General features: G+C 49.4%; 1 protein-coding gene across 1 annotated transcript in view; it reads right to left on the bottom strand.

The window, feature by feature from the left end:
* Positions 1–23,479: 23,479 nt before the first annotated feature.
* Positions 23,480–25,146, bottom strand: part of prok1 (prokineticin 1) — a 4,326-nt gene continuing 2,659 nt past the window's right edge. Inside the window, exons 2-3 of the mRNA XM_033042185.1 lie at positions 25,116–25,146; positions 23,480–23,596 (exon numbers count right to left, since the gene is read on the bottom strand). The exon at positions 25,116–25,146 is cut by the window's right edge and continues 95 nt beyond it. Coding sequence (XP_032898076.1) covers positions 23,480–23,596; positions 25,116–25,146 — 148 coding nt within the window. The remainder of the gene's footprint in view (positions 23,597–25,115) is intronic.

The raw sequence follows: 25,146 nt of genomic DNA, 5'->3' as shown, positions 1-25,146 counted from the left end.
CCTCCCTCTCGACAGTCCCCACGCTGTGAATGGTTCCCTATGCCCTCGACAGTCCCCACGCTGTGAATGGTTCCCTATGCCCTCGATAGTCCCCCTCACTAGGTGCTGGAAGAGCTTATTGGCGCACAGTGCAGACACACAGTGATGCTTTGGGACCAGGGACAACATCAGTGTCAACAGGTGTCAACTACCTCTATCTGTATACACTGTGGTGCCAATGGTCTTCCAGCAGCCAGTTGGCAGGCGAGTGCTGAGAGTTATTGGATAGAACAGTGCCGAAGGAGCTTTGAATGAATGAATGATACGTGTGACATGTCACAGTGAGATTGTTTGTTTTGCGTACACAAGTATGCAAAGAGTCGCCACATATAGGATCACGAGGTTAATTCCCAGTATGGCGGGACTGTCATATGTTGAAAGAATGGAGCGACTGGGTATACAGTGTATACAGTGGAATTTAGAAGGATGAGAGGGTATCTTATTGTGACATATAAGATTATTAAGGGACTGGACACGCTAGAGGCAAGAAACATGTTCCCAATGTTGGGGGAGTCCAGGACCAGGGGCCACAGTTTAAGAATAAGGGGTCGGCCATTTCGAACGGAGATGAGGAAAAGCTTTTTCATCCAGAGAGTTATGAATCCGTGGAATTCTCTGCCTCAGAAGGCAGTGGAGGCCAATTCTCTGGATGCCTTCAAGAGAGAGTTAGATAGAGCTCTTAAAGATTGTAGAATCAAGGGATATGGGGAGAAGGCAGGAAAGGGGTACTGATTGGGGATGATCAGCCACGATCACAGTGAACGGCGGTGCTGGCTCGAAGGGCCGAATGGCCTACTCCTGCATCTATTGTCTATTGTCAATTGTCCATATAGGGCGCCAACAATGATACAAAGTGTTCCATTTAGTCCCCAGTGTTCCCTCTTTCTTCTTGGCGACCCTCCCCCCCTCTGAACCCCCCCCCCCCCCCCCCACCCCCCACCCCACACCGGGTTCTTTGTTCTCAGCAGAGGCTCTGGCACCCACCCTCCCTCGCCCCATGTCCAGTGCCCCCCACACGTCTCTGTACCCGGTGTGCTGGAGCATCTGATGGAAATCTGCATGGCATAGTGCGCTGTGCTGACCCAGAAGGGTTTGATGGTCTTAGTGTGAACCATCACTATGAGCGTCAGTTTCTCAGCACCAACTTCCCTCAATGCACTGTGCACGGGTTTCACAGAAGCCACATTACAATGCTGTTGTAACATCAATAACTCCAGATAATAACTGGTGAAGATATTAATATAATTTGATGCCGTTATTAATGACCCTGAGGTAATATTACAATCCTGAGCTTGAGCCACTAATGATGACCTCAGGCCTTTCGTGACCATTAACACTGCCGTTATTACTCTAATTAAAATGCTATCCGCTCTTATATACTTTTAAAAATTTAATCTGCCTCAAAAATATTTAAATTTTGACTGCATGGGTAACCTCTGACTAATATATTACAGCTTTGCCACAGCTTGATTGACTTGTCATTTGTCATCCAGGATTCCTGAGCTGCTGTACGAAGCTCAGCTCCAACCTCTGTCTGACTGACCACAACCTTCAGCAGGGATGATGCCCTCACGGTTCTGGTACGTTCTGTCTGCTCAAAGTCGAGGTCGGAACGTGAACCGAAGGCTGTGGTATCATGTGAGAGCAGAGGCACCTTGACTGGGCAGGGAATCACCACGAGGCCACCTCACCTCACCTCACCATACAACACATGGAAATACCATCGCACTCATTCACGCAGCATCACACTGACACTCTCACAACGCACACTCACACCCACTCGCACGCACACACATACACTCACACCCATACTCGCACTCACATTACTTAAGAGCCTGTCCCACTTGGGCGACCTAACCCGCGAGTTCTGGCGAGTTTGCCCCCGACTCATACTCGCAACATGGTCGACACGAGGTCGTAGGAGGTCTTTGTAACTTAGCAGCGGCGTATGGGTTGCTAGGTTGCGGCGTATTTATCAACATGTTGAAAAATGCCCGCGAGTAAAAAAGGGTCGTCATGGAAAAAAACAATACATTTTTACTCGTAGGTTTAGTCGTAGTAGGTCGTAGTAGGTCGGCATGTTAGTCGTAGGTAATCAAGGGTAGTCTTAGATAGTCTTCATCATAGTCGAAGGGAGGTCTAAGGAGATTGAAGGAGGTTGTCTTCACTCTCCACTATCCAATTTTTCCGAAGTTAGTTGTAGCTAGTCTTCTACATGGTCGAAGGAGGTCGAAGGAGGTCTTCAACATGACATTTTTTCAAACTCTCCTAAACTCTTCTAAACTCGCCAATTATGTTGCCCAAGTGGGACAGCCCCTTTACACTGACACCCACACTCACATGCACACTCACTCTCTCTCTCTCACTGGCACTCATGTAACAACCAATCATACACTCTCTCTCACACTCACACACACTCACACGCACTCACTCGCTCCCACTCTCACTCCCATGCATACTCACACTCACTCACATAACACCCACACACTTACACACTCTCACTCACAAAACACACACTCATATTCTAACTCTCACTCACATAAACCCACACACACTCACATTCTAACTAACACTCACACACTCTCACACTCACGCTCACACTCATGCTCACACTCACGCTCACACTCGCACTGTTGTTGGTTCTGCTGTTCGGGGGGTGGGGGGGGGGGGTGTTCCCCGGAAGTTTGGATGTAATAATATGAGGGGAGCTCGCTGGGATGTGCGGGGACACTATTAATTCACAGACAGGGATCTCCGGAATAGTGTGACAACTGGGAATAATATTGCATTGTGTTCCAGGACTTTAAAAAAATTTGCAAAAATATCCAGAATAAAAAGTATATACAAAAAAGTGCAAAAAACATTCTCAGCGTTTATGGTTTAGTTTTGTTTATTGTTACATGTACAATGATAAACTTAAGTTGCATGCTATCCAGTCACTGGAAAGTATATAAATGATTACAATTAAGCCATCCACAGTGTACAGATGCAGCATAAAGGCTATAATGTTTAGTACAAAATAAAGTGCAGTAAATTCCCATTGAAGATAATCCTAGGGTCTCCAATGAGGTAGATAGGTAGCTCAGGACTCCTCACTAATTGTTGAATTATACATTCATTAATGTTACATTCATAGTGTTTGCAAACTATATATATATATATCAAGCACCCTTACCACTTCAGAATCTCAGTCTGAAGAAGGCTCTTGACCCGACATGTCATCCATTGCTTCTCTCGTAGATGCTGCCTGTCCAGCTGAGTTATTCCAGCATTTCGTGCCTACCCCTGCCACTCATGTACCCCCCATGGGGTGATATCCCTTCCTTGTTTGAGGGTTGTCCCCACCGGACTCTGCCCCTCAATGTCCAGCAGTGGAGGAACCCTAGACTGTGGCCCACCCCCACCGAGCCTTGGTGTTGGCTGCACCGAGCTTCAGTGCATCCCTCAGCACGTCCTCCTGCAGTCTACAGCGGGTCAGTCGGCAACATTCCCCGATGGACATCTCGCCCTACTGGGTGGGAGGTCAACAGGTTTCAAGCCGACCAAAGAGCGTTGTAAAGGCCCCAAACATCCATGCCCGTGGACAGAACGGTGGCGCAGCAGTAGAGTTGCTGCCTTACGGCACCAGAGACCCGGGTTCCATCCTAACTACAGGTCGGGGAGTTTGTACCTTCTCCCCGTGACCATGTGGGTTTTCTCCAGGTACTCCAGTTTCCTCCCACATTCTAAAGACAAACAAGCTTGTAGGCTAGTTGCCTTTCGTAAAAAATGTAAATTGTCCCTAGTGTGTAGGATAGTGCTAGTGGTCGGCGCGGACTCTGGGGGCTGTAGGGCCTATTTCTGTTGCTGTAACTCCAAAGTCTAAAGGGATCTGAATTTCGGCTTTATAGCTTGTTGAGTTTGGTTTAGAGATACAGCCCCCACCATTCTAACGACGGTGGTAGCCGCCTTTTACAGAGAAGGATCGGCAGACAAAACTCTGCGTAGATTGGAAGAATTCTTTCAGCATTGTCTTCAGAGTTGCACAAAGCCAACGGCACTGGCTTAACAGGTTATGGCAGGCAGATTTGCATCGGAGCAGATACCAGCCAGTCTGTTACAATCCCAGGCCCACCCCCACCATCCGAAGTCAAGTTAGACAGCAACTGGATAGGTTGGAACTAAACGGTGGGCCCGTGAGAGCAGAACACAGCGACTGCTGGTGCCTCAGGCAGTCAAAACTCTGCAGCAATGTGGTGTCACAATGAATCAGGCCACAGATGTCACGCAACATTCACCAAGCACTTTGTAAGGCTTGTACGCAGAGTTAGCAAGATCAAAGGTGTCCGCAGTGTTTAGGTGTCTCTAACGCCAGCGTCCACAGACACAGCCGGCAGTAGTTGACCACGAACATGCACAAAGAGCCCGACTCATTCCCGAGGTCGACCTGTTGATTCACAACTTCACCCAGCAGTGTCCAGAAGGTGAAGTCCCACAATCCAGGGGAAGTGGAAAAACAAACTGACCCTCTGGCAGCTTGGAGACAAACCCCAGGCCGGCAGCTGAGGGGTGGACATCAAAACTTGCCCGGGGATCAGGAAGACTCCAAAACCTAGTTACTAAAACACTTAACTCGTTCAGAGCGGCACCTATGCGCAGCGGGTAGCGCTGCTGCCTCACAGCTCCAGAGACCCACCTTCCATCCTGACCTCAGGTGCTGCCTGTGTGGAGTTTGTACCTTCTACCTGTGACCTCGTGGGTTTCCTCTGGGTGCTCCAGACATGTGGGGTTGTTGGATAATTGGCTTCTGCAAATTGCCTCTAGTGTGCAGGAAGTGGATATGAAAATATATAATATAGAACGAGTGTGAACGGGTGATCGATGGTCGGCATGGACTCGGTGGGCCGAAGGGCCTGTTACCATGCTGCATGTTTCATTCAATCAAATGCGATTAATGATTTCTACTTACCAGATCGTATTCTGATCTGTTACTTTTATTAGTACTCCATGTACAGGGGGCAAATTTGAACATATCTTTAGTTATGGAATATGTAGTTTCCTCTCCCATGTATCCACTGTAAGGTCTGAGTATTATTGTTTATTAATTTATTGTATTATTGATTATTATATTAATATTTATTTGTGCAGCCAGACAATATTAATGCAAGACCAAACATATCGTGCAACCAAAAACAAAGGCCATGGTAGATCCTTCCTTGCTGAGGTTAGTGTTGCACAGTGTTCAAGGGCCTGATGGTTGTTGGGAAGAAGCTGGTCTTAAACTGGAGGTCACGGTTCTCAGTTTCCTGTACCTTCTTCCCAATGGCTAGGGTGGTGTGGGTCTTTGATGATATTGGCTGTCTTTGTGAGGCGGCACCTCTTGTAGATCCCTTTGATGGTGGAGAGGTCAGTACCTGTGATGGACCAGGCAGTGTCTCCCACTATCCCCCTGTAGCCCCCTTCATTCCTGGGCGTTGGAGATGCCAAACCAGACCAGGTTCCAAGCAGGCAACATGCTTTGTGCTGCACACATGTAGAAGTTTCACAAGAGTGTTTGGTGACATGCCAAAGCTCCTCAACCTTCTTGGGAAGTAGATGGGCTTTCTTCAGTGTGCTGGGCGGGGGACAATGCCAGTTTTGGTTATGTAAAGATAGGCATAAATCAGGAAATAATCACGGCTAAACCAAATGAGTTGCTATTTATGGAGGACAAGTTCACGTTCATAAGAGATGATTTTCTTGATAAGTTTGTTGATGAACCAACAAGGGAGCAGGTTATTTCCGATCAAGTGTTTTGCAATGTGAGATTACTTAATAATATGTAGTTAAGCTGCCTTTAGGGGAGAATGATTGTAATATAGAGTTTCATATAAAGATTGAAAGTGATTTAGTTCAATCTGAAATCAGAATCTTAAACCTAAATAGAGCAACTTACAAAAGCACGAGGCAAGAGCTGGCTACTGGAGACGGCAAACGCCTTTCAATAATACGACATTGATCAGACCGTGTCTAACACATAGAGTTTATAACAAACATACATTTATTTAAGGCAGATAAGGCCAACCAGAGAATGGTTCCAATATTGGTCAATAAGCGAGGTTAAAGATAGCTGAGATAAGAGGAAAATAGTTTTAGATTAAATGTGTAATGTTGCCATGGTCTGAGCATTGTGGAAATGTCAATATTCACAAAAGCAGTACAAAGAAATGAGGAAGCCGCAGAAATATGCAGACTTTCCAGCTGCAGAACAAGCACTGAATGTGGAGAGATTAGTGGTTCTTCCATGGTCGCAATAAACTGATTTATGCCGATGCCAGATTTAATGTCATTCATTTTGGGCGTGGACCTGTTTATTTTTCACCCTTGGTTATTGCACGTCTACTGACAAATTTAACATGGTGACTGCACTTCTGAAATAAGTCATTGTCAATGATGGCGTCGACCAATGGACGAGGATGAACCACGTGGACGTGAAGACGTCGCTGCCAGGGGAAGGAACTAAAGGAGGACCCAGCGTGGGGGGGCCACCATGTGGGAGGGGGAGGGGGTGGGGGAGAACAAAGGGGCAGATACTGTGTATACTTTGTAACTTTGTCAGCGGCCATTATGTAGCGACCACTGCATACCTTGGGTACACAAGCAAAGAATTTCACCCGGACTTGTCAAGTGACAATAAAGTATTCATTCATTCATTCATTCATTCATTCATTCATTCATTCATTCATTCATTCAAATGTGGAAATATCAACGCAGAGTTCAGATATTTCTGTCGATGTGCAAATGACGACAGTTAGTTAAAGTGAACATGATTCCTTCGGGACTGAGGCCAAGGGAATGATGTTGGGAAATAAATAATGGGCAGAAAGAGTACATTTTTGTAGACACAAGGAACTGCAGATCCTGCTTAACAAAAAAAGGCAGAAAGTGCAGGAGTAACTTAGCAGGCCAGGCAGCGTCTCTGGAGAACATGGGTAGGTGACGTTTTGGGTCGTGACCCTTCTTCAGACTGAGTGTAGAGGGAGGGGAAAGCTGGAAGAGAGGAGGGCAGGACAAAGCCTGGCAAGTGATAGGTGGATACAGGTGAAGTGGGGTTGATTGACAGGCGATCGGACAAAGGCCAGAGATGAAAAGACATAAAGTGTGAGATGATTATTATTATGTGTTTCTCTTCTTCACGATTTTCCACTTTAGTGCCATTTTCCAGCACATTCTCCATATCCCCTGATTCTTGTAATCAGTCAACCTTTATTTTCCTTTCATGAATTTAATGTTGGCTTCCAACAAGCCACATGTGAGGCTCTGGAAAGAGATGGCTCACTGAGAATCAATATGCTAGTTATCAAACTCAACAATCCCGCACATTCATGGTTCCCACTACTTCCTAAAAGAGAGAGAGGGGGGGGGGGAGGGGAAGAGAGAGAGAGAGAGAGAGAGAAAGAAGTTAGCCCAGCATACAAACATAGAAGCATAGAAAATAGATGCAGGAGTAGGCCATTCGTCCTTTCGAGCCAGCACCGCCATTCAATATCATCATGGCCGATCATCCAAAATCAGTACCCCGTTCTGGCTTTTTCAGAACAGAAGTATCAGGGGATGTATTAGGGTCTACTAGTACAGAGGTTGTTACAGGAAACATAGAAAATAATATGGGATTGGGCAGAGGATGAGTGGATTTAATAAGGGGAAAATGTTTGACAAATCTCAGCTTTTTGTAAGAATAAACAAGGAGGGATCTATTGATGTGATGAATTTGAACTTCCTGAGGGCTTTTAACAAAGAGCCATGATAAGATTATCAAATAAAGTTGGAACACATGGGAATGTGGGTAAGATGCTAACATGGACGATACTTGGTTAATGGACAGAAACAGAGAGAAAGAACAATCGGTGGTCAATGGGCCGAGTGGCCTCTGCTGTGAATGTCTGTGATTTTTTGTTTTTATTTCATGTTTCCAGCATCTGCAGCACCCAATCAGGTCTCCTGCAACAGAGCAGATCCGAGGGGCTCTGTCTCGGAGAGTGCGGGGCTGGGCTCAGTGTCGTCTCCATATACTGCCTCAATAGTCACAGCCCCAACATCTCCATGCTGGCCTCTAACAGCCCGCTCCCTCCTGGTGAATCCTCACGTTTCACGTGGGTAGTTTACAACCCAGTGGCTTCAACATTGTATTCTCTAACTTTCTACTTACACTCCCCCCTGCACTCTCCCTCCTTCCGAGGCATCTTACCAGTTGCACAGTTCTCCACAATGTTTCCCTCTTGAGATCACACCTTCCCGAGCCAACAATGGCCAGCCTGAGGTCATTGTTATTGGCCCTGGTTGGTCCTGGTCTTTGCTCATCTCCAGCTCTTCACCCCCCCCCCTTACTTTCAGCCAGGAGAAGGGCCCCAACCCAAAACATCATCCATCCTTTTTCTCCAGAGATGTTGCCCAACCCGTGGAGTTACTCCTACACTTTGTGCCTATCTTGCAGAAACTCCATATTGGTCACTCTTATCCCCTCCAAGACTTTATTAAAATATTTGTTTAAGTGATGGTGCAGTGGGATAGAGTTGCTGCCTCACTTCACCAGATGCCTCGGTTCGATCCTGACTGTGGCTGCTGTCTGGGTGGAGTTTGCACGTTCTCCCTGTGGCTTACCTCTGGGTGCTCCGGTTTCCTCCCACTTCCCACAGATGTACAGGTTTGTAGGTTAATTGGCTTCCTTCCTTCTCAACCCTTTAACTTGTCCCGTGAATGAGTTAGAAGGGACAGAGATGACCTCCAAGAACAGGTGTAGGCCATTCAGCCCATTAAGCCAATGTTGTCTCACAGGCAGAAGTGCCCAATTCTCCACAACTGGTCTCTACATTGGTTACATTTGGAGTCTCCTGATTACCACCAAGCCACCTGGTTGGAAACACATTCTCAATCTGTGCTCTCCAAACCCATCAACAATTCTCTCAATTCTCTCCTCTTAACTGCTGTTGTTCCAAAGAGAACAACTGTGGTCTCTCCAAACTCAATGGTCATCCCAGGAATCTCTCCGGCCACTTCCTCCACCACCTTTCCCAAGACTCTACTGATACAATACAACCATTGTTTTAATTTAGTTTAGAAATACAGCGTGGCAACAGGCCCTTCAGCCCATCGAGTCCACGCCGACCAACAATCCCCGTTCACTAGTTCTATCCTACACACTAGGGACACTTTACAGAAGCTCATTAACCTACAAACCTGCATGTTTTTGGGATGTGAAAGGAGACCGCACCCGGAGAAAACCCACGCAGTCACAGAGAGAACGTACAAACTCGATACAGATAGCACCCTTAGTCAGGATTGAACCCGGGTCTCGGGCGTTGTGCCATTGTGCTGCTTCACCAAAATCAGGCAAACCTTTTCTACCCAAGGCTTTTCCTGTACAATAAACAGCTCAATTGGATCAAAATATATAATATTAGGTCTACACAGATTGACATCAGTTTATTTGTGCTTTGGAGAATGTTGGATATTCCAAGCTGGTGTAGACCATTACTGCCATCCAGTGGCGGCACAGCTAACAGCAGGCGGCCAGCTGAACCAGTTTATGGTATACAAGCTGAAGGAGGTCCTGGCCCAAACACTGCCAAAACATTCCCTCCACAGATGCTGCCTGACCCACATATAAAATTATAAAAGGACTGGACAAGCTAGATGCAGGAAAAATGTTCCCAATGTTGGGCAGGTCCAGAACCAGGGGCCACAGTCTTAGAATAAAGGGGAGGTCATTTAAGACTGAGGTGAGAAAAAAAAATTTCACCCAGAGAGCTATGAATTTGTGGAATTCCCTGCCACAGAGGGCAGTGGAGCCCAAGTCACTGGATGGATTTAAGAGAGAGTTAGATAGAGCTATAGGGGGTGGTGGAGTCAAGGGATATGGGGAGAAGGCAGGCACGGGTTATTGATTGGGGACGATCAGCCATGAATGGCGATACTGGCTTGAAGGGCCGAAAGGCCTCCTCCTGCACCTATTTTCTATGTTTCTATGTGATTCCGTTGTGTTTTGTCCAAAATTTTCCCTATATTCCACTTGGGTAACTTGCAACCCAACTGACTAGTACATTTTCTAATTTCAAGTAATACCCCCTACCCTCTCTTCTCTGCCCTCTCCCCACTCTGGTGCACACCCACCTCTCCCACCATCTCCCTCCTCCCCTCAGACAGACACCCTGCTCTTTCTCCTTCTCTGTACACGCATCTTCAAGTCCCACATTTCCCTTTCATCCCCCTTGTTCCTCCCACCATCCCCTTCCACCTGTATTCCTCTCTTCAGCTTTACATGTCACTCTCTTTATCTGACACCCTCTTGTCCCCTTCTCACCTCTTTGTCACTGATTGCACCCGTCTGCTAATCAGCCCCCCCCTTTCGCTCTCCTGTATCCACCTATCACTTGCCAGGCTTTGTCCCATCATCCCCACCTCTCTTTTCCAGCTTTCTATCAGTGTGAAGAAAGGTCCTGTCCTGAAACATCGCCTGTCCATTCCCTCCACAGATACTGCCTGAGTTCCTCCAGCACTTTGTGTTTTGCTTTGGTTCTGGGCGAGGTAGTCTCTCCTGGGAGCACGAGGAGTGCCGGCCATTGATGGCATTGGCAATTCCCCATTGCACCACCATTAATGGACCGACACTGCCCTCCTGTGGCCTTTTAAAGCACAATCTCCAGGCCATCCCACAGTCAGTGTGCGCTGCAATACGGCACAGCAGCACTGACTAAACATGCACTGCTGCTCCTCATTGCTGCCAACACCCCCTGGGACATAGGGCACTCTTTGATGAGGGTTAGAGGGCATTAGCTACAGGGAGAGGTTGGACAGACTTGGATTGTTTTCCCTGGAGTGTCGGAGGTAAGAGACCTGATAGAATTCTCTAAAATGATGATAGGCATAGATAGGGTCAACAGCCAGAACTGTTTCCCCCAGGATGTAAATGTCAAACAGTGGATGGCATAGCTTGAAGGTGAAAGGGTCAAAGTTTCAATGAGATGTGTAGGGCATGTTTTTTACACAGAGTAGTGTGTGTCTGGTGGTGGGCAGACACAATAATGGCATTTAAGAGGATTCTAAACTGACACAAGAACAGGCAGGGAATGGAGGGATACAGACCATGTGAAGGTGGATGTGGAATTTAACATGGCATCATGTTCGGCACAGGCCTGAAGGGCTGAAGGGCCTGTTCCTGTGCTGTACTGTTCTATGTCATGCAGCCACAAAGTACATTAAGGTTAGAGCATGGAACTGTTCATGAGAAGTTCGGGTCTGAAGAAGGGTCTCGACCCGAAACATCACCCATTCCTTCACTCCAGAGATGCTGCCTGTCCTGCTGAGTTACTCCAGCAATTTGTGTCTATCTTTGATGTAAACCATCATTTGCAGTTCCTTCCCACATACGGGAGGTTAAGTTTAGTTTAGAGATACAGCACGGAAACAGTTCCTTCGGCCCACCGAGTCGGCACCAAGCAGTGATCACTCCTCACACCAACACTATCCTACACACTAGGGACAGTTTACTATTTTTACCGAGGCCAATTAACCAACAAACCTGTACGTCTTTGGAGTGTGTCCGGTACGTGGAGAAACCCCACACGGTCACAGGGAGAAGGTACAGACTGTGTTCAGACAGCACCCATAAGGATCAAACCCATGTCTCTGGCGCTGAAAGGCAGCAAGTCTACCACTGGGCCAGTGTGTGCTGGACACATGGCCTATCCACACTGATCAGGCAACTGTCCGCATTCACTGCACTTGTGCAGGGAGGGACATTGCAGTCAGAGTCATCAGTCTGCACAAGTCGACTACACAAGCATGTGCATGGTGGAACTGCAGAAGCTGGTTTAAACCAAAGACAGACACTAAAAACTGCAGTAACTCAGCAGGACAGGCAGCATCTCTGGAGAAAAGGAATAGGTGACGTTTTGGGTCGAGACACTTCATCAGACAAACAGCATGCTGGCTGTTTAATGATGATCAATCACAGTGCAGCATATACTGGGCCATTACTGCGCCAGGGACCCGGTTACCATCCTGACCTCAGGTGATGTCTGTGTGGAGTTTGCACGTTCTCCCTGGATGGATTTCCTGCGGATGCTCCAGTTTCCTCCCACATCCCAAAGACGTGTGGGTTTGTAGGTGAATCGTCCCTCTGTAAATTGCCCCTAATGTGTCGGGAGTGGATGAGAAAGTGGGAAAACAGAACTAGTGTAAACAAGGTGATCAATGGTCAGCGTGGAGTCGGTGAACAAATATTTGCACAGGCCGATGAGCCATTGGGCGAGGTCCCACCGACCAACAAGCCTTGGGGCAGGAGGCACAACCACAACACCTCGAGACTGCCTCCACCATGAGGCACCTCATGTCCTGCCTGCTCCCCTCAAATGTCCAGCAATGGTGTCCCCCTTCTCCCCTTGCACATGTTCTCCAGCTCTGCCTCCGACGATCTTCTGATGGAGAGTCAGGGACCTGACTCATCGAAAGAGGAAATTCTTCTGCTCTCGAATCTCCCACCAATTCCCCCCCCAGTCACCCTGCTCCCTTCCCCTCCTCTTTACACTCATCTCCCTACCCTTAATCCCACATTCCCTTCCATCCTCCCTCTCTCCCCTCCCCCCATCCACCCATATCCCTCCCTCCGTCTTTACACTTCCTCTCCTCTCTTTACCTGACTCCCTTTTGTCTGCTTTTCACCTCCAGCCTTTGTCACTTACTCCATCCATCTGCCAACGCCTCCACAACTCACCTGGATCCACCTATCAGTTGTGAGGCTTTGCCCCCCCCCCCTCCCCCACCTCTCTTCCATCTCCCCCCCCACCCCCACTCCCCACCCCCACTTCCACCCCCCCACCCCCCAATCGCCTATCCCACCCCCACCCCCACTCCCCACCCCCACTCCCCACCCCCACTCCCCACCCCCACCCCCACTCCCCACCCACACTCCCCACCCCCACTCCCCACCCCCACTCCCACCCCCACCCCCACCCCCACTCCCACTCCCACCCCCACCCTCACCCCCCCCCCCCCCATAGATATTTACAGGCAGCCATTTTGTTTGTGTGTGTGTTTTTAGTGTCTATTACCTTTTCATGTTGAAATAATTGTCTCGGAAATGCCACAAAGTACTTTGTGTGAGGTGTGGAATCTGGAGGTAACTTGACAGGAGAGAATTTATTGGGATGAGCTGAAGAAGGGTCCCGATCCAAAATGTCACCTATCCATGTTCTCCCGAGATGCTGCCTGACCCACTGGGTTACTCCCGCACATATGGGCCTGTCCCACTTAGGCGACCTTTTAGGCGACTGCAGGAGACTATGCAATCGCCGCCACATGGTCGCCACATGTTCGCGGGTGGTTGCCGAGGAGTTGCCTTCATGGTCGTGAGGAGTTCCCGCATTGTGGGAACTAATCGCGGCCTCATTATGATTGCCGCAAAATTTTGAACATGTTGAGAAATTAGCGGCGACTAGAATGAAGCCACCATGGAGGGTAGCGAGAACTCTCGAGCCGTAGGTGGGTCGCCAGGGGGTCCTAGTGGGTTGCCAGGAGGTCGAAGGTTCTCGGAGGTTGCAGCCGGTGCTGACCGGTGAATATCATTGGCTCATTGGAGGAAAAAAAGGTAAGCAGTAGTTTTCAGAACCAAGGATAACCGACCGGTAATGTTAAATATCCACCGAGCTTCACAGCCGTGTATCTCTGGCTTCTTAAAAGTTGTCTCCACTTCTTCTCCCCCCGCTCCCCCCCTCTCCCCCTCTTTCAAAGGACTTACCGGGTTTTACCCGTCTTTTTACAGCGCCAACATACCTGTTCATCGCGGTGTGTGTCTGTTTCACCTTGGCTTTGCACCGTGTGAATTCTTTACACAGCGCTCCCCCCACTTGCCTTCCCTGCATAATGGGCTGATGAATGAAGCGATGTGCGTGCGTGCGTGCGTGCGTGCGTGCGTGTGTGTGTGTGTGTGTGTGTGTGTGTGTGTTCCACTCTGACAGTCGCCGTTCCAGTTGCCGGTTTTTCACGCGACTGCGGCAACTTGACAGTCACCGGCAGTCGGTGGGACAGGCCCATAAGTGTGTTTTTTTTTGGTAAACCAACATCTGCAGTTCCTTGTTTCTACTTCTTGGGATTAGTGGTAGAAGTGGGTGCTTAAGGGTCAGCATGGAATCAGTGGGCCGAAGGGCCAGTGTCGGCATTGTTTGACTTTGTGACTCCAACCAGAGGGCATGGTTGCAGAATAAGGAATCACTGAGTAAAGATGGAGATGATGGTAATAGGTGGATCCCGGTGGAGGGGTTGGTTGGTAGATGAGCCTGGTGGGGGAGGGAAGGGTGGAGATCATGACGAAGGCTGGGAATCTTTCATGGAAGGGAGCACAGTGTTTGACAAGAGAGTGTAGAGGGAACATTACCCTGCATACACCCCACGCTGACCCTACCTTCTGTGTGTGTGTGTGTGTGTGTGTGTGTGTGTGTGTGTGTGTGTGTGTGTGTGTGTGTGTGTGTGTGTGTGTGTGTGTGTGTGTGTGTGTGTGTGTGTGTGTGTGTGTGTGGTGGGGCAGTGGAGCGAGAGCTCAGAGCACCAAACACAGCACAGGGTGATTTAATGGGACCAGTGTTACCCTGAACCATTCCTCTGTCGTAGATAGTCACAAAATGCTGGAGTAACTCAGCAGGACAGAAGGAGAGAAAGAATGGGTGACGTTTCAGCTCGAGACCCTTCTTCAGAGTGATGTCAGGGGGGAGGGAGTTACATAGATAAGCAGGGGAGGAAATCCTGGGGGTGCAGGGGACACACGTTCCCCCACCCCCTCCATTTTGAGAGGTGGGGTACGACCCCCCCCCCCATTTTTTGTAACACCAATTTTAAAACCCAGTGAAATCTCCACTTTCCGCGAGACAGTGGGGGTGGGACTGATGATCGAAGGCGCCGATTGGACGAGAGAGACATGGGTCAGCAGGCAATGGGGGCGGGACATGATAATTCAACGCGATGATTGGAGGAGGGAGGTGTCGGTCAGAGGCGGAAGTAGGGGGGGTGGGACTGAGGATAGAGCGCGGTGATTGGAGGAGGGAGACGTCCGTGGGGCAAAGATCAGAGTGGAGCTTGAATTGCATGCCCAGGTCATAGGGTCACAAGCGGAAAACACTCTCGGCAGCCCTGGATACAGACCTGCGCCTCATCCGCAGCCAGGATCGATCCCGGGTCTCCGGCGCTGCAATTGCTGCCGTACCGCCACTGTACCATCCCCGTCCCCACACGGGTGCCCCTCCCCATGCCCGGGGGTGGCCAGATACATTGGGAGTCAGATGGGAACTGTGCCCCCAGGACCACAGCCAGCGCAGAGAAACAGCACAAACCCAGCTCAACTCTGCCTGTCAACGACGGCCCAGGTTTACAGCCAGTGCGGAGAAGCAACGCTAGCTCCACAGCTCCGGACTGGTGTCCCGTCAGTCCAGGCAGAGCTGTAGGTTAACCCAGCGAGACAGGCAGAGTTGAGCTGCATTTAGCGCTGCTTCTCCACGCTGGCTGTGGGCCTTACACAATTTTTTCGGCGACGGCCAGCACCTGTCACTAATTACTGCCCATAGGGCCCACGGCTGAAGCCTCCGAAGCCTCGTGTGTGCGCGTGTATGTGTGTGCGCGTGTGTGTGTGTGTGCATGTGTGTGTGCATGTGTGTGTGTGTGTGCGTGTGTGTGTGCGTGTGTGTGTGTGTGTGTATGTGTGTGCGCGTGTTTGTGTGTGTGCATGTGTGTGTGTGCGTGCGTGCGTGTGTGTGTGTGTGCGCGCGCGTGTGTGTGTGTGTGTCTGTGTGTGAGTGACTGAGTGTGAGTGTGTGTGTGTGTGTGTGTGTGTGTGTGTGTGTGTGTGTGTGTGTGTGTGTGTGTGTGTGTGTGTGTGTGTGTGTGTGTGTGTGTGTGTGTGTGTGTGTGTGTGTGTGTGTGTGTGCGTGTGAGTGTGTGTGTGAGTGCGCTCAAGAAATTGCGCCCCCCTGTCCCCTCCATGTTTTGATAGCAATTTCCGTGCCTGTAGATAAGGAAGCGTAAGGTGTGAAAATAGGACAAAGGGAATGTGGATCAAGGAAAATGTAGAATAGATCATTGTTGGCTGGGAGAAGGTAACCAAAGGTCTTAGAGCAGAGCAAGATAGGCTACTCCTGCGAAATACAATGGGCTGACGTATAGTACGCTACGGAGGGGATCCTGGGCATTTTTCACCGCCCATTTTAGTAACCGGAGCCTACCTGACCCGACCCGACTCGCAGTGTAATCAGTTTGTGTGTGTGATATAGGGTTAGATTCATAATTCTGTCAGTTCATACTTCTTGTCAAGAATAAAATTTGACTCTGGTAATTATCTTTTTTTATGTTTTTTAAATCATTTCTTTTTAAATGGCTCACAAGCAGTGTTTTAGTTGATTTTGTAGTAACCGGAACCGACCCGACTCGCAGGGTAATTGACATTGCGGGGGATGTTCTTGTGTGTGATATAGGGTTAGATTCATAATTCTGTTAGTTCATAATTCTGTTAATTCTTGTTAAAGAATAAAATGTTTATAAACACACATACATGAATGTGATATAAATGTATATAATCATATAACACACACAATTATATTTCTTCTGATCCTATGATAAACTTTATTTCAGACTAGACAAGGGACATTAAATAAGAAACATTGTAAACCTCCCCGCAACTTCACACACACTAGGTCTTATCCCCCCCCCCCCCCCCCCCCCCCCCCCCCCCCCCCCCGGCACTCCCTCGCCTGCCCCCACACTACAATGTCTCCCCCCCTCCTATGCCCCTCTCCCCGCTGCCCCGGGCCACGCATCCCCTCTCCCCGCTGCGGAAACAAAGATCCGATCTTTGGCCGGAAGCAAGATGGCGGAGCAAGATGGCAGGGGCTGGTTGCTAAAATGAGTCCTATAATCACCCATGAATCTGCCCATGAGTGTACTACACGTTTGCGTGAGAGTAACCCATCTTGCTCTGCTCTAAGATCTTTGAAGGTAACAACAAAGCAAACAGAGACAGTAAGACTGGTTGGAAGGGGGAGGGATCGAGAGAGAGGGAAAGCAAGGGTTACTTGAAGTTAGAGAAGTCAATGTTCAATGAGTCAATCCTCCTACGCAGATCTGAAGAAGGGTCTCGACCCGAAACGTCACCCATTCCTTCTCTCCAGAGATGCTGCCTGTCCTGCTGAGTTACTCCAGCATTTTGTGTCTATCTTAGGTTTTAAACCAGCATCTGCAGTTCCTTCCTGCACATTTCCCCTTGTGCAAGTGGCGGCGCTGTCCTGCAGTCCGTTTGTCTTTTCTTTTTTTTGTTCTTTTGTTCTGTTGTTTTAGTTTATTTTCAGTTTATTTTAATAGTGCATGTGTGGGGGAAACTTGTTTTTAGTCTCATCCTTCGGGGGGGTTGCCACCTTTTCTTGTCGTATCCCCCGTTTCCGTCTGTGCTGAGGCCTAATGGCGGAACTGGCGGCCTCCAACTGGGACCGACCTCGAGGCTCCGGAGGCAGAGCCAGGACTTACTTACCAACGAGAGGCTGTCCGACTTCGGGGCTGTGGTGGCGTTGCGGCGGCGGCGGCCCGACTTCGGAGTCTCGGAAGCTCGGCCACGGGCCCAGTGGACGACATCGTCGGGAGCTCGCAGGTCCCAGGTTGGTGACCTGTTCTCCGGAGCTCCTGCAACAACAGCTGCGTCCGCTGGACTGGAGGGTGACAGCTTCGACCACCCCGGGCCGTGGAATTTGAACCAGCCCATTCGCGGAGCTCGGATTCAGCAGCGGGATTTACTTACCATCACCCGGCGGGGTCCCAACATCGGAAGCCTGGATTGCCTCAGTGCAGAGGGAGAACAAGGAGGGAAGAGACAAGGACTTAAGATTTTTGCCTTCCATCACAGTGAGGAGGTGCCTGGTAGACTCACTGTGGTGGATGTTAAATCTGTGTTTATTGTGTGTTTTGTTATTTTATTCTATGTTATGACTGCAAGGCAAAACAAAATTTCGTTCAGACTGAAAAGTCTGAATGACAATAAATGAATACAATACAATACAATATAATACAATATATCAGTATCAATCCATAGTCGAAGCAAATACAGTAAATTCCCTTTATCCTGTACCTGGACACTGTGGACGGGTTGGTTGTAATCATGTACAGTCTTTCCACTGACTGGATAGCAACAACAAAAGCTTTTCACTGTACCTTGGTACAGGTGACACTACTGAGCAAAAATAAACAAAATGATCTAATTTCCTCCACAGATGCTACCTGAACTGCTGAGTTCCTCCAGCACTTTATGTTTTGCACAAGATTCAAGCATCTGCAGTTCCTCTGCCTTTCATCCATTGGATTGGATGGAAATAGCAACCTAGACCCTGGTGCAAGGGTCAGGGATGTCACTGAACGGCTGCAGAACATTCTGGAGGGGGAGGGTGAACGGCCAGTTGTCGTGGTGCATATTGGCACCAACGATAGAGGTAAAAAACGGGATGAGGTCCTACAAGATGAATTTAGGGAGCTAGAAGATAAACTTAAAAGTAGGACCTCAAAGGTAATAATCTCTGGATTACTACCAGTGCCACGTGCTAGTCAGAGTAGAAATAGGAGGATATTGCAGAGGAATGCGTGGCTTGAAAAATGGTGCAAGGGGGAGGGATTTAAATTTCTAGGGCATTGGAACCAGTTCTGGGGGAGGTGGGACCAGTACAAACAGGACGGTCTGCACCTGGGCTGGAATGGAACCAATGTCCTTGGGGGAGTGTTTGCTAGTGCTGTCGGGGAGGATTTAAACTAATGTGGCAGGGGGATGGGTGCATGAGCAGAGAGACAGAGGGGTGTAAAATGAGGGTAGAAGCAATAGGTAGCAAGGTGAAAAGTAAAAGTGGCAGGCAGACAAATCCAGGGCAAAAATCAAAAAGGGCCACTTTTCAACATAATTGTATAAGGGGTAAGAGTGTTGTAAAAACAAGCCTGAAGGCTTTGTGTCTCAATGTAAGGAGCATTCGTAATAAGGTGGATGAGTTGAATGTTCAGATAGTTATTAATGAATATGATATAGTTGGGATCACGGAGACATGGCTCCAGGGTGACCAAGGCTGGGAGCTGAACATCCAGGAATATTCAATATTCGGGAGGGATAGACAGAAAGGGAAAGGAGGTGGGGTAGCGTTGCTGGTTAGAGAGGAGATTAACGCAATAGAAAGGAAGGACATTAGCTTGGAGGATGGGGAATCGATATGGGTAGTGCTGCGAAACACTAAGGGGCAGAAAACGCTAGTGGGGGTTGTGTACAGGCCAACTAACAGTAGTAGTGGAGTTGGGGATGGCATCAAACAGGAAATTAGAAATGCGCGCAACAAAGGTAAAACAGGTATAATGGGTGACTTCAATCTACATATAGATTGGGTGAATCAAATTGGCAGGGGTGCTGAGGAAGAGGATTTCTTGGAATGTATGCGGGATAGTTTTCTAAACCAACATGTAGTGGAACCAACGAGTGAGCAGGCTATTCTAGACTGGGTATTGAGTAATGAGGATGGGTTAGTTAGCAGTCTTGTTGTGCGTGGCCCCTTGGGCAAGAGTGACCATAATATGGTTGAGTTCTTCATTAGGATGGAGAGTGACATTGTTAATTCAGAAACAAGGGTTCTGAACTTAAAGAAAGGTAACTTTGAGGGTATGAAACGTGAATTGGCCAAGATAGACTGGCAATTGATTCTTAAAGGGTTGACGGTGGTTATGCAATGGAAGGCATTTAAAGACTGCATGGATGAACTACATCAATTGTTCATCCCAGTTTGGCAAAAGAATAAATCAGGGAGGGTAGTGCATCTGTGGATAACAAGGGAAATCAGGGATAGTATCAAAACAAAAGATGAAGCATACAAATTAGCCAGAGAAAGCAGCCTACAAGAGGACTGGGAGAAATTCAGAGTCCAGCAGAGGAGGACAAAGGGCTTAATTAGGAAAGGGAAAATAGATTATGAAACAAAACTGGCAGGGAACATAAAAACTGACTGCAAAAGTTTTTATAGATATGTGAAGAGAAAAAGATTAGTTAAAACTAATGTAGGTCCCTTACAGTCAGAAACAGGTGAATTGATCATGGAGAACAAGGACATGGCAGACCAATTGAATAACTACTTTGGTTCTGTCTTCACAAAGGAAGACATAAATAATCTGCCGGAAATAGCAGGGGACCGGGGGTCAAATGAAATGGAGGAACTGAGTGAAATCCAGGTTAGCCGGCAAGTGGTGTTAGGTAAATTGAATGGATTAAAGGCCGATAAATCCCCAGGGCCAGATAGGTTGCACCCCAGAGTACTTAAGGAAGTAGCCCCAGAGATAGTGGAGGCATTAGTGGTAATATTTCAAAACTCTTTAGATTCTGGAGTAGTTCCTGAGGATTGGAGGGTAGCTAATGTAACCCCACTTTTTAAAAAGGGAGGGAGAGAGAAAACGAGGAATTACAGACCAGTTAGTCTAACATTGGTAGTGGGGAAATGCTAGAGTCAGTTATTAAAGATGGGATAGCAGCACATTTGGAAAGTGGTGAAATCATTGGACAAAGTCAGCATGGATTTATGAAAGGTAAATCATGTCTGACGAATCTTATAGAATTTTTCGAGGATGTAACTAGTAGCGTGGATAAGGGAGAACCAGTGTTATATCTGGACTTTCAGAAGGCTTTCGACAAGGTCCCACATAAGAGATTAGTATGCAAACTTAAAGCACACGGTATTGGGGGTTCAGTATTGATGTGGATAGAGAACTGGCTGGCAGACAGGAAGCAAAGAGTAGGAGTAAACGGGTCCTTTTCACAATGGCAGGCAGTGACTAGTGGGGTACCGCAAGGCTCAGTGCTGGGACCCCAGCTATTTACAATATATATTAATGATCTGGATGAGGGAATTGAATGCGACATCTCCAAGTTTGCGGATGATACAAAGCTGAGGGGCAGTGTTAGCTGTGAGGAGGATGCTAGGAGGCTGTAACGTGACTTGGATAGGCTGGGTGAGTGGGCAAATGCATGGCAGATGCAGTATAATGTGGATAAATGTGAGGTTATCCACTTTGGTGGCAAAAACAGGAAAGTAGACTGTTATCTGAATGGTGGCCGATTAGGAAAAGGGGAGATGCAACGAGACCTGCGTGTCATGGTACACCAGTCATTGAAAGTAGAAGTTTAGAAGAGTTTGAAAAAATGACATGTTGAAGACCTCCTTCGACTATATAGAAGACTATGTTGAAGACTAGCTACGCTAACTTCAGGAAAATTGGACACCGAATAGTGGAGAGTGAAGACGACCTTCGATATCCTTCGACCTCCCTTCGACTATGATGAAGACTATCTACGACTACCTTCAACTACCTTCGACTACCCTCGATTACCTACGACTACCCTCGGACTATCTTTAATCAAACTTGACTGGTCTTTATCTTGCACTAAAGGTTATTCCCTTTATCCTGTATCTGTACACAGTGGAAAGCTTGATTGTAATCATGTATAGTCTTTCCACTGGCTGGATAGCACGCAAGAATAAGTTTTTGACTGTTCCTCAGTACACGTGACAATAAACTAAACTAAACTCTATTTTTACGGACCATTTTATAACGGATTTCAGTTACAGTGGGCGGACCAGACTGTCGACACCACCCCCGGCCCACACAGCTTTCTCGACCGTGCCCCTGTGCCCGCCCGCCCGCCACCAATGCCTGCATTGCTGCATTGAGATCTTGGAGCTTTGGAACTTCTTGGACCTTGATGCTTTGGAACCGACTTAGCTCAGTGGGTACAGCATCAGACCTTTCATCACAGGGTCCACGGTTTGAGTCCCTGTTCTGGCGATGGATGCCTTTCCAGGACTTAAGACCATTTTTCTTCCCATTACAGGAATCATAAACAACTGGCAATAGTGCAGCACAATGGTGCAGCGGTAGAGTTGCTGCCTTATACCTCCACAGACCCAGGTTCGATCCTGACAACGGGTGTGTGTCTGTACATTCTGTATGTTCTCCCTGTGACTGCGTGGGTTTTCTCCGGGTGCTCCGGTTTCCTCCCACATCCCAAAGATGTGTGGGTTTGTAGGTTGATTGGCTTCAGTACAAATGGTAAATTGTCCCTAGTATGTTGGATAGTGTTAGTATACTGGGTGATCACTGGTCGGCACTGATTCGGTGGGCCGAAGGGCCTGTTAGAACGCTGTATCTCTAAAGTCTAAAAACTAAAGTCTCAAAGCTTAGGGCAGGTAAGGCTTTACTTTAATGTTTCACCTGAAGAAAGGCACCCCTCTGGTTCCAGGGGGAGTGTTGTACAATGGTGCCTCCCCACCCCCTACCCCAGCGGGAGTGTGAATGTGAACTCACACGCCACTGCCGACACCCCCCCCCCCCCCCCCCAATGAGAGAGACAAGACAGAGGAACCACGACGAGGCGCTGTGTTTAAATGTTGCATTTTATTCCGTTTATCCAGATTCCCAAATTGATAAGTTCCTGAATTCATGTGACCGTTGTCTGTTGGTGTAGAATCGGACTGGGAGAGTTCTGGGGCGATGGGGTGGGGCGGGGTGGGGCGGGGTGGGACCGGATGGGGTGGGGCGGGGTGGGGTGGGGTGGGGTGGGGAGGGGAGGGGAGGGGTGGGGTGGGGTGGGGTGGGGAGGGGTGGGGAAGGGTGGGGGGGGGTAGGCCGGGGAGGGGAGGGGAGGGCTGGGGTGGGGTTCGGGGTGGAGGGGAGGGGGGGGGTGGGGCGGGGAGGGGTGGGGTGGGGGTGGGTGAGGTTGGGTGGGGATGGGTGGGGGGGGGTGGGGTTGGGTGGGGTGGGGGGGGGTGGGGTGGGGTGGGGTGGGGTGGGGTGGGTGGGGTGGGGTTGGGTTGGGTGGGGGGGGGGTGGGTGGGGTGGGGTGGGACAGGGTGGGGTGGGGCCGGTTGGGGCTGGGTGGGATGTGGTGGGGTGGGGTGTGGCGGGGTGGGGATAGGACGGGGATAGGACGGCTGGGAGGAGACAGCAGGTGGGGGCGGTGATGTATGGGGTGGGCTGGTGCGATGAGGACAGTGATGGGGCGGGGTGGGTTGAGATGGGAGGGACGAGGGTGGGGGTGGGATGGGGGGGGTACGAGGGTATGGGTTGGGTGGGATGGGTAATGGGACGGGGTTGGGATGGGATGAGGGTGGGCCGGTGAGAGGCATCTCCACACTGTCTCGGCCCCACATTACAGCCGGGATGAGGCAGTCCCTGGGGTCACGGCTCCTCGCCACCTAGAACAAATGGCCCGAGCTCCCTGGCCCATGAGTTGACCCAGGCCCAGGGCAGTGTACAGGGAGAGGGTACAGGGCCGGGGTAGACACCATGACCTCCCCCCAGGGAAACCCACCACACTCCCGGACTCCCCGTGAGGAGTGGCATCCTCTCCCCCTCCACCATCGCCCCCAGGCCCCGGGCCAGTGGTTCACTGCAGCTGTTTGAGGTGGGGGGTGCATCGGAAGCTGGAGTCGGGGAACCGGCCACAGGACAGGTGGGGCAGGCACGGACAGGTGTGGTGCTGCCGCTTCCCCCAGAATGGCACCTGCAGGCGGGGAGCAGAGGGGGAGAGGGGTGGTGGGGGGGAGAGGTGGGGGGGAGAGGGGTGTGGGGAGGAGGGAGAGCGAAGGGGAAGAGAGAGGGTGTGGAGAGAGGGGGGGGGGGGGAGAGAGATAGGGTGAGGGATGGGGGAGAAAGAAGGGAGTGGGAGAGAGAGGTTAGAAGTCATCACCATCCGATCAGGACTGACCCCAACACAAGCCCAGCACTCAGCCCAGGTCTAGACCCTGGGATTGACCCCTGACCCCAGTACTGATCTAGACCCTGACATTGACCCTGCTCTAGGACTGACCCCTGACCCCAGTATGAACACTGACCCCTGACCCCGGTACTGATCTTGACCCTGTCAGACGCTCATAAACTGAAGAGAGGTAAAGACAGGGTGGACAGTAAGAACCTTTTCCCAGGGTGGAAATGTCAAAGACTAGAGGGCAGAGCTTTAAGGTGAGAGGGCAAGGTTGAAGGGAGATGTGCGGGGCAGGTTTTTTTTTACACAGAGGGTGGTGGGAGCCTGGAACGCGCTGCCAGGGGTGGTGGTGGAGGCAGACATGATAGTGGTGTTTAAGAAACCTTTGGAAAAGTACATGGATATGCTGGGAATGGTGGGATATGGATCAGGTGTAGGCAGACAAGAGCTGGTCTTGGTATTCATGGCCAGCACAAACAATGTGGGCCGAATGTTCTGCTCCTATGCTGTAGTATTCTATGTTCATATTCTATGTTATGCTCTATGATCTATATTCATGTTCTATATTCTGGTGTCATCTTTAATCGGGCATCACTGGACATTATCTCACTGAATGTTATTCGTTTTTCATATTTCACTGTGGACAGATCAAATGTAATTATGTATTGTCTTTCTGCTTTCTGGATAGCATGCAACTAAAGCTTTTCACTGTACCTCGGTACACGTGACAATAAACTAAACTTTGCTAAACTAAACTAAAGTAAACTATAAAACCACAGGACACTGGCCCTCTGAAAACAAAGTGTTGGAGGAGCCCAGCGGGTCAGGCAGCGTCTGTGGAGAGAATGGACAGGTGATGTTTGGCACGTTGCACACATTCTTCAGTGATTTCTCTCTACATTGCCTCCACAGATGCTGCCTGAGTTTCTCCAGGACTTTGAGATCCATCCTGAATCTCCCTTCATTCCACTTAAACCCATGCCCTCTTGCTTTAGAATCCTCTTCCTTGGGTTAAAACTGAGTGTTCACTTTATCCATGCCCCGAGATCTGGTGCCCCTCAATAAGGTCACTCCTTGGCCTCCTATGCTGGAAAGAAAAATATTCTCCCTCCCCCTCCCTTCTCACTCCACCCTCTCCTCCTCCCCTTACTCCTCCTCCCTTTCCCTTTACCCCCCCTCCTCTCTCCCCCTTCCCTCACCTACCTTTCCCTCTTCTCCCTCCCCTTCCTTCATCCTCTCCCCTGCCTCCCCTTCACTCCCCCCTGCCATCCCATCGCCGGTGGGCATGTGTGTGTGTCGCTGGGTGTGAGGTGCCCACCTTGTGACTGTGGGGGTGACAGGGATCTCCA

Source organism: Amblyraja radiata, chromosome 24 (genome assembly GCF_010909765.2).
Source record: "Amblyraja radiata isolate CabotCenter1 chromosome 24, sAmbRad1.1.pri, whole genome shotgun sequence".
Taxonomy (NCBI): domain Eukaryota; kingdom Metazoa; phylum Chordata; class Chondrichthyes; order Rajiformes; family Rajidae; genus Amblyraja; species Amblyraja radiata.
Note: the sequence above shows the minus strand (reverse complement) of the source record. Positions and strands in the feature narration are given on the sequence as shown.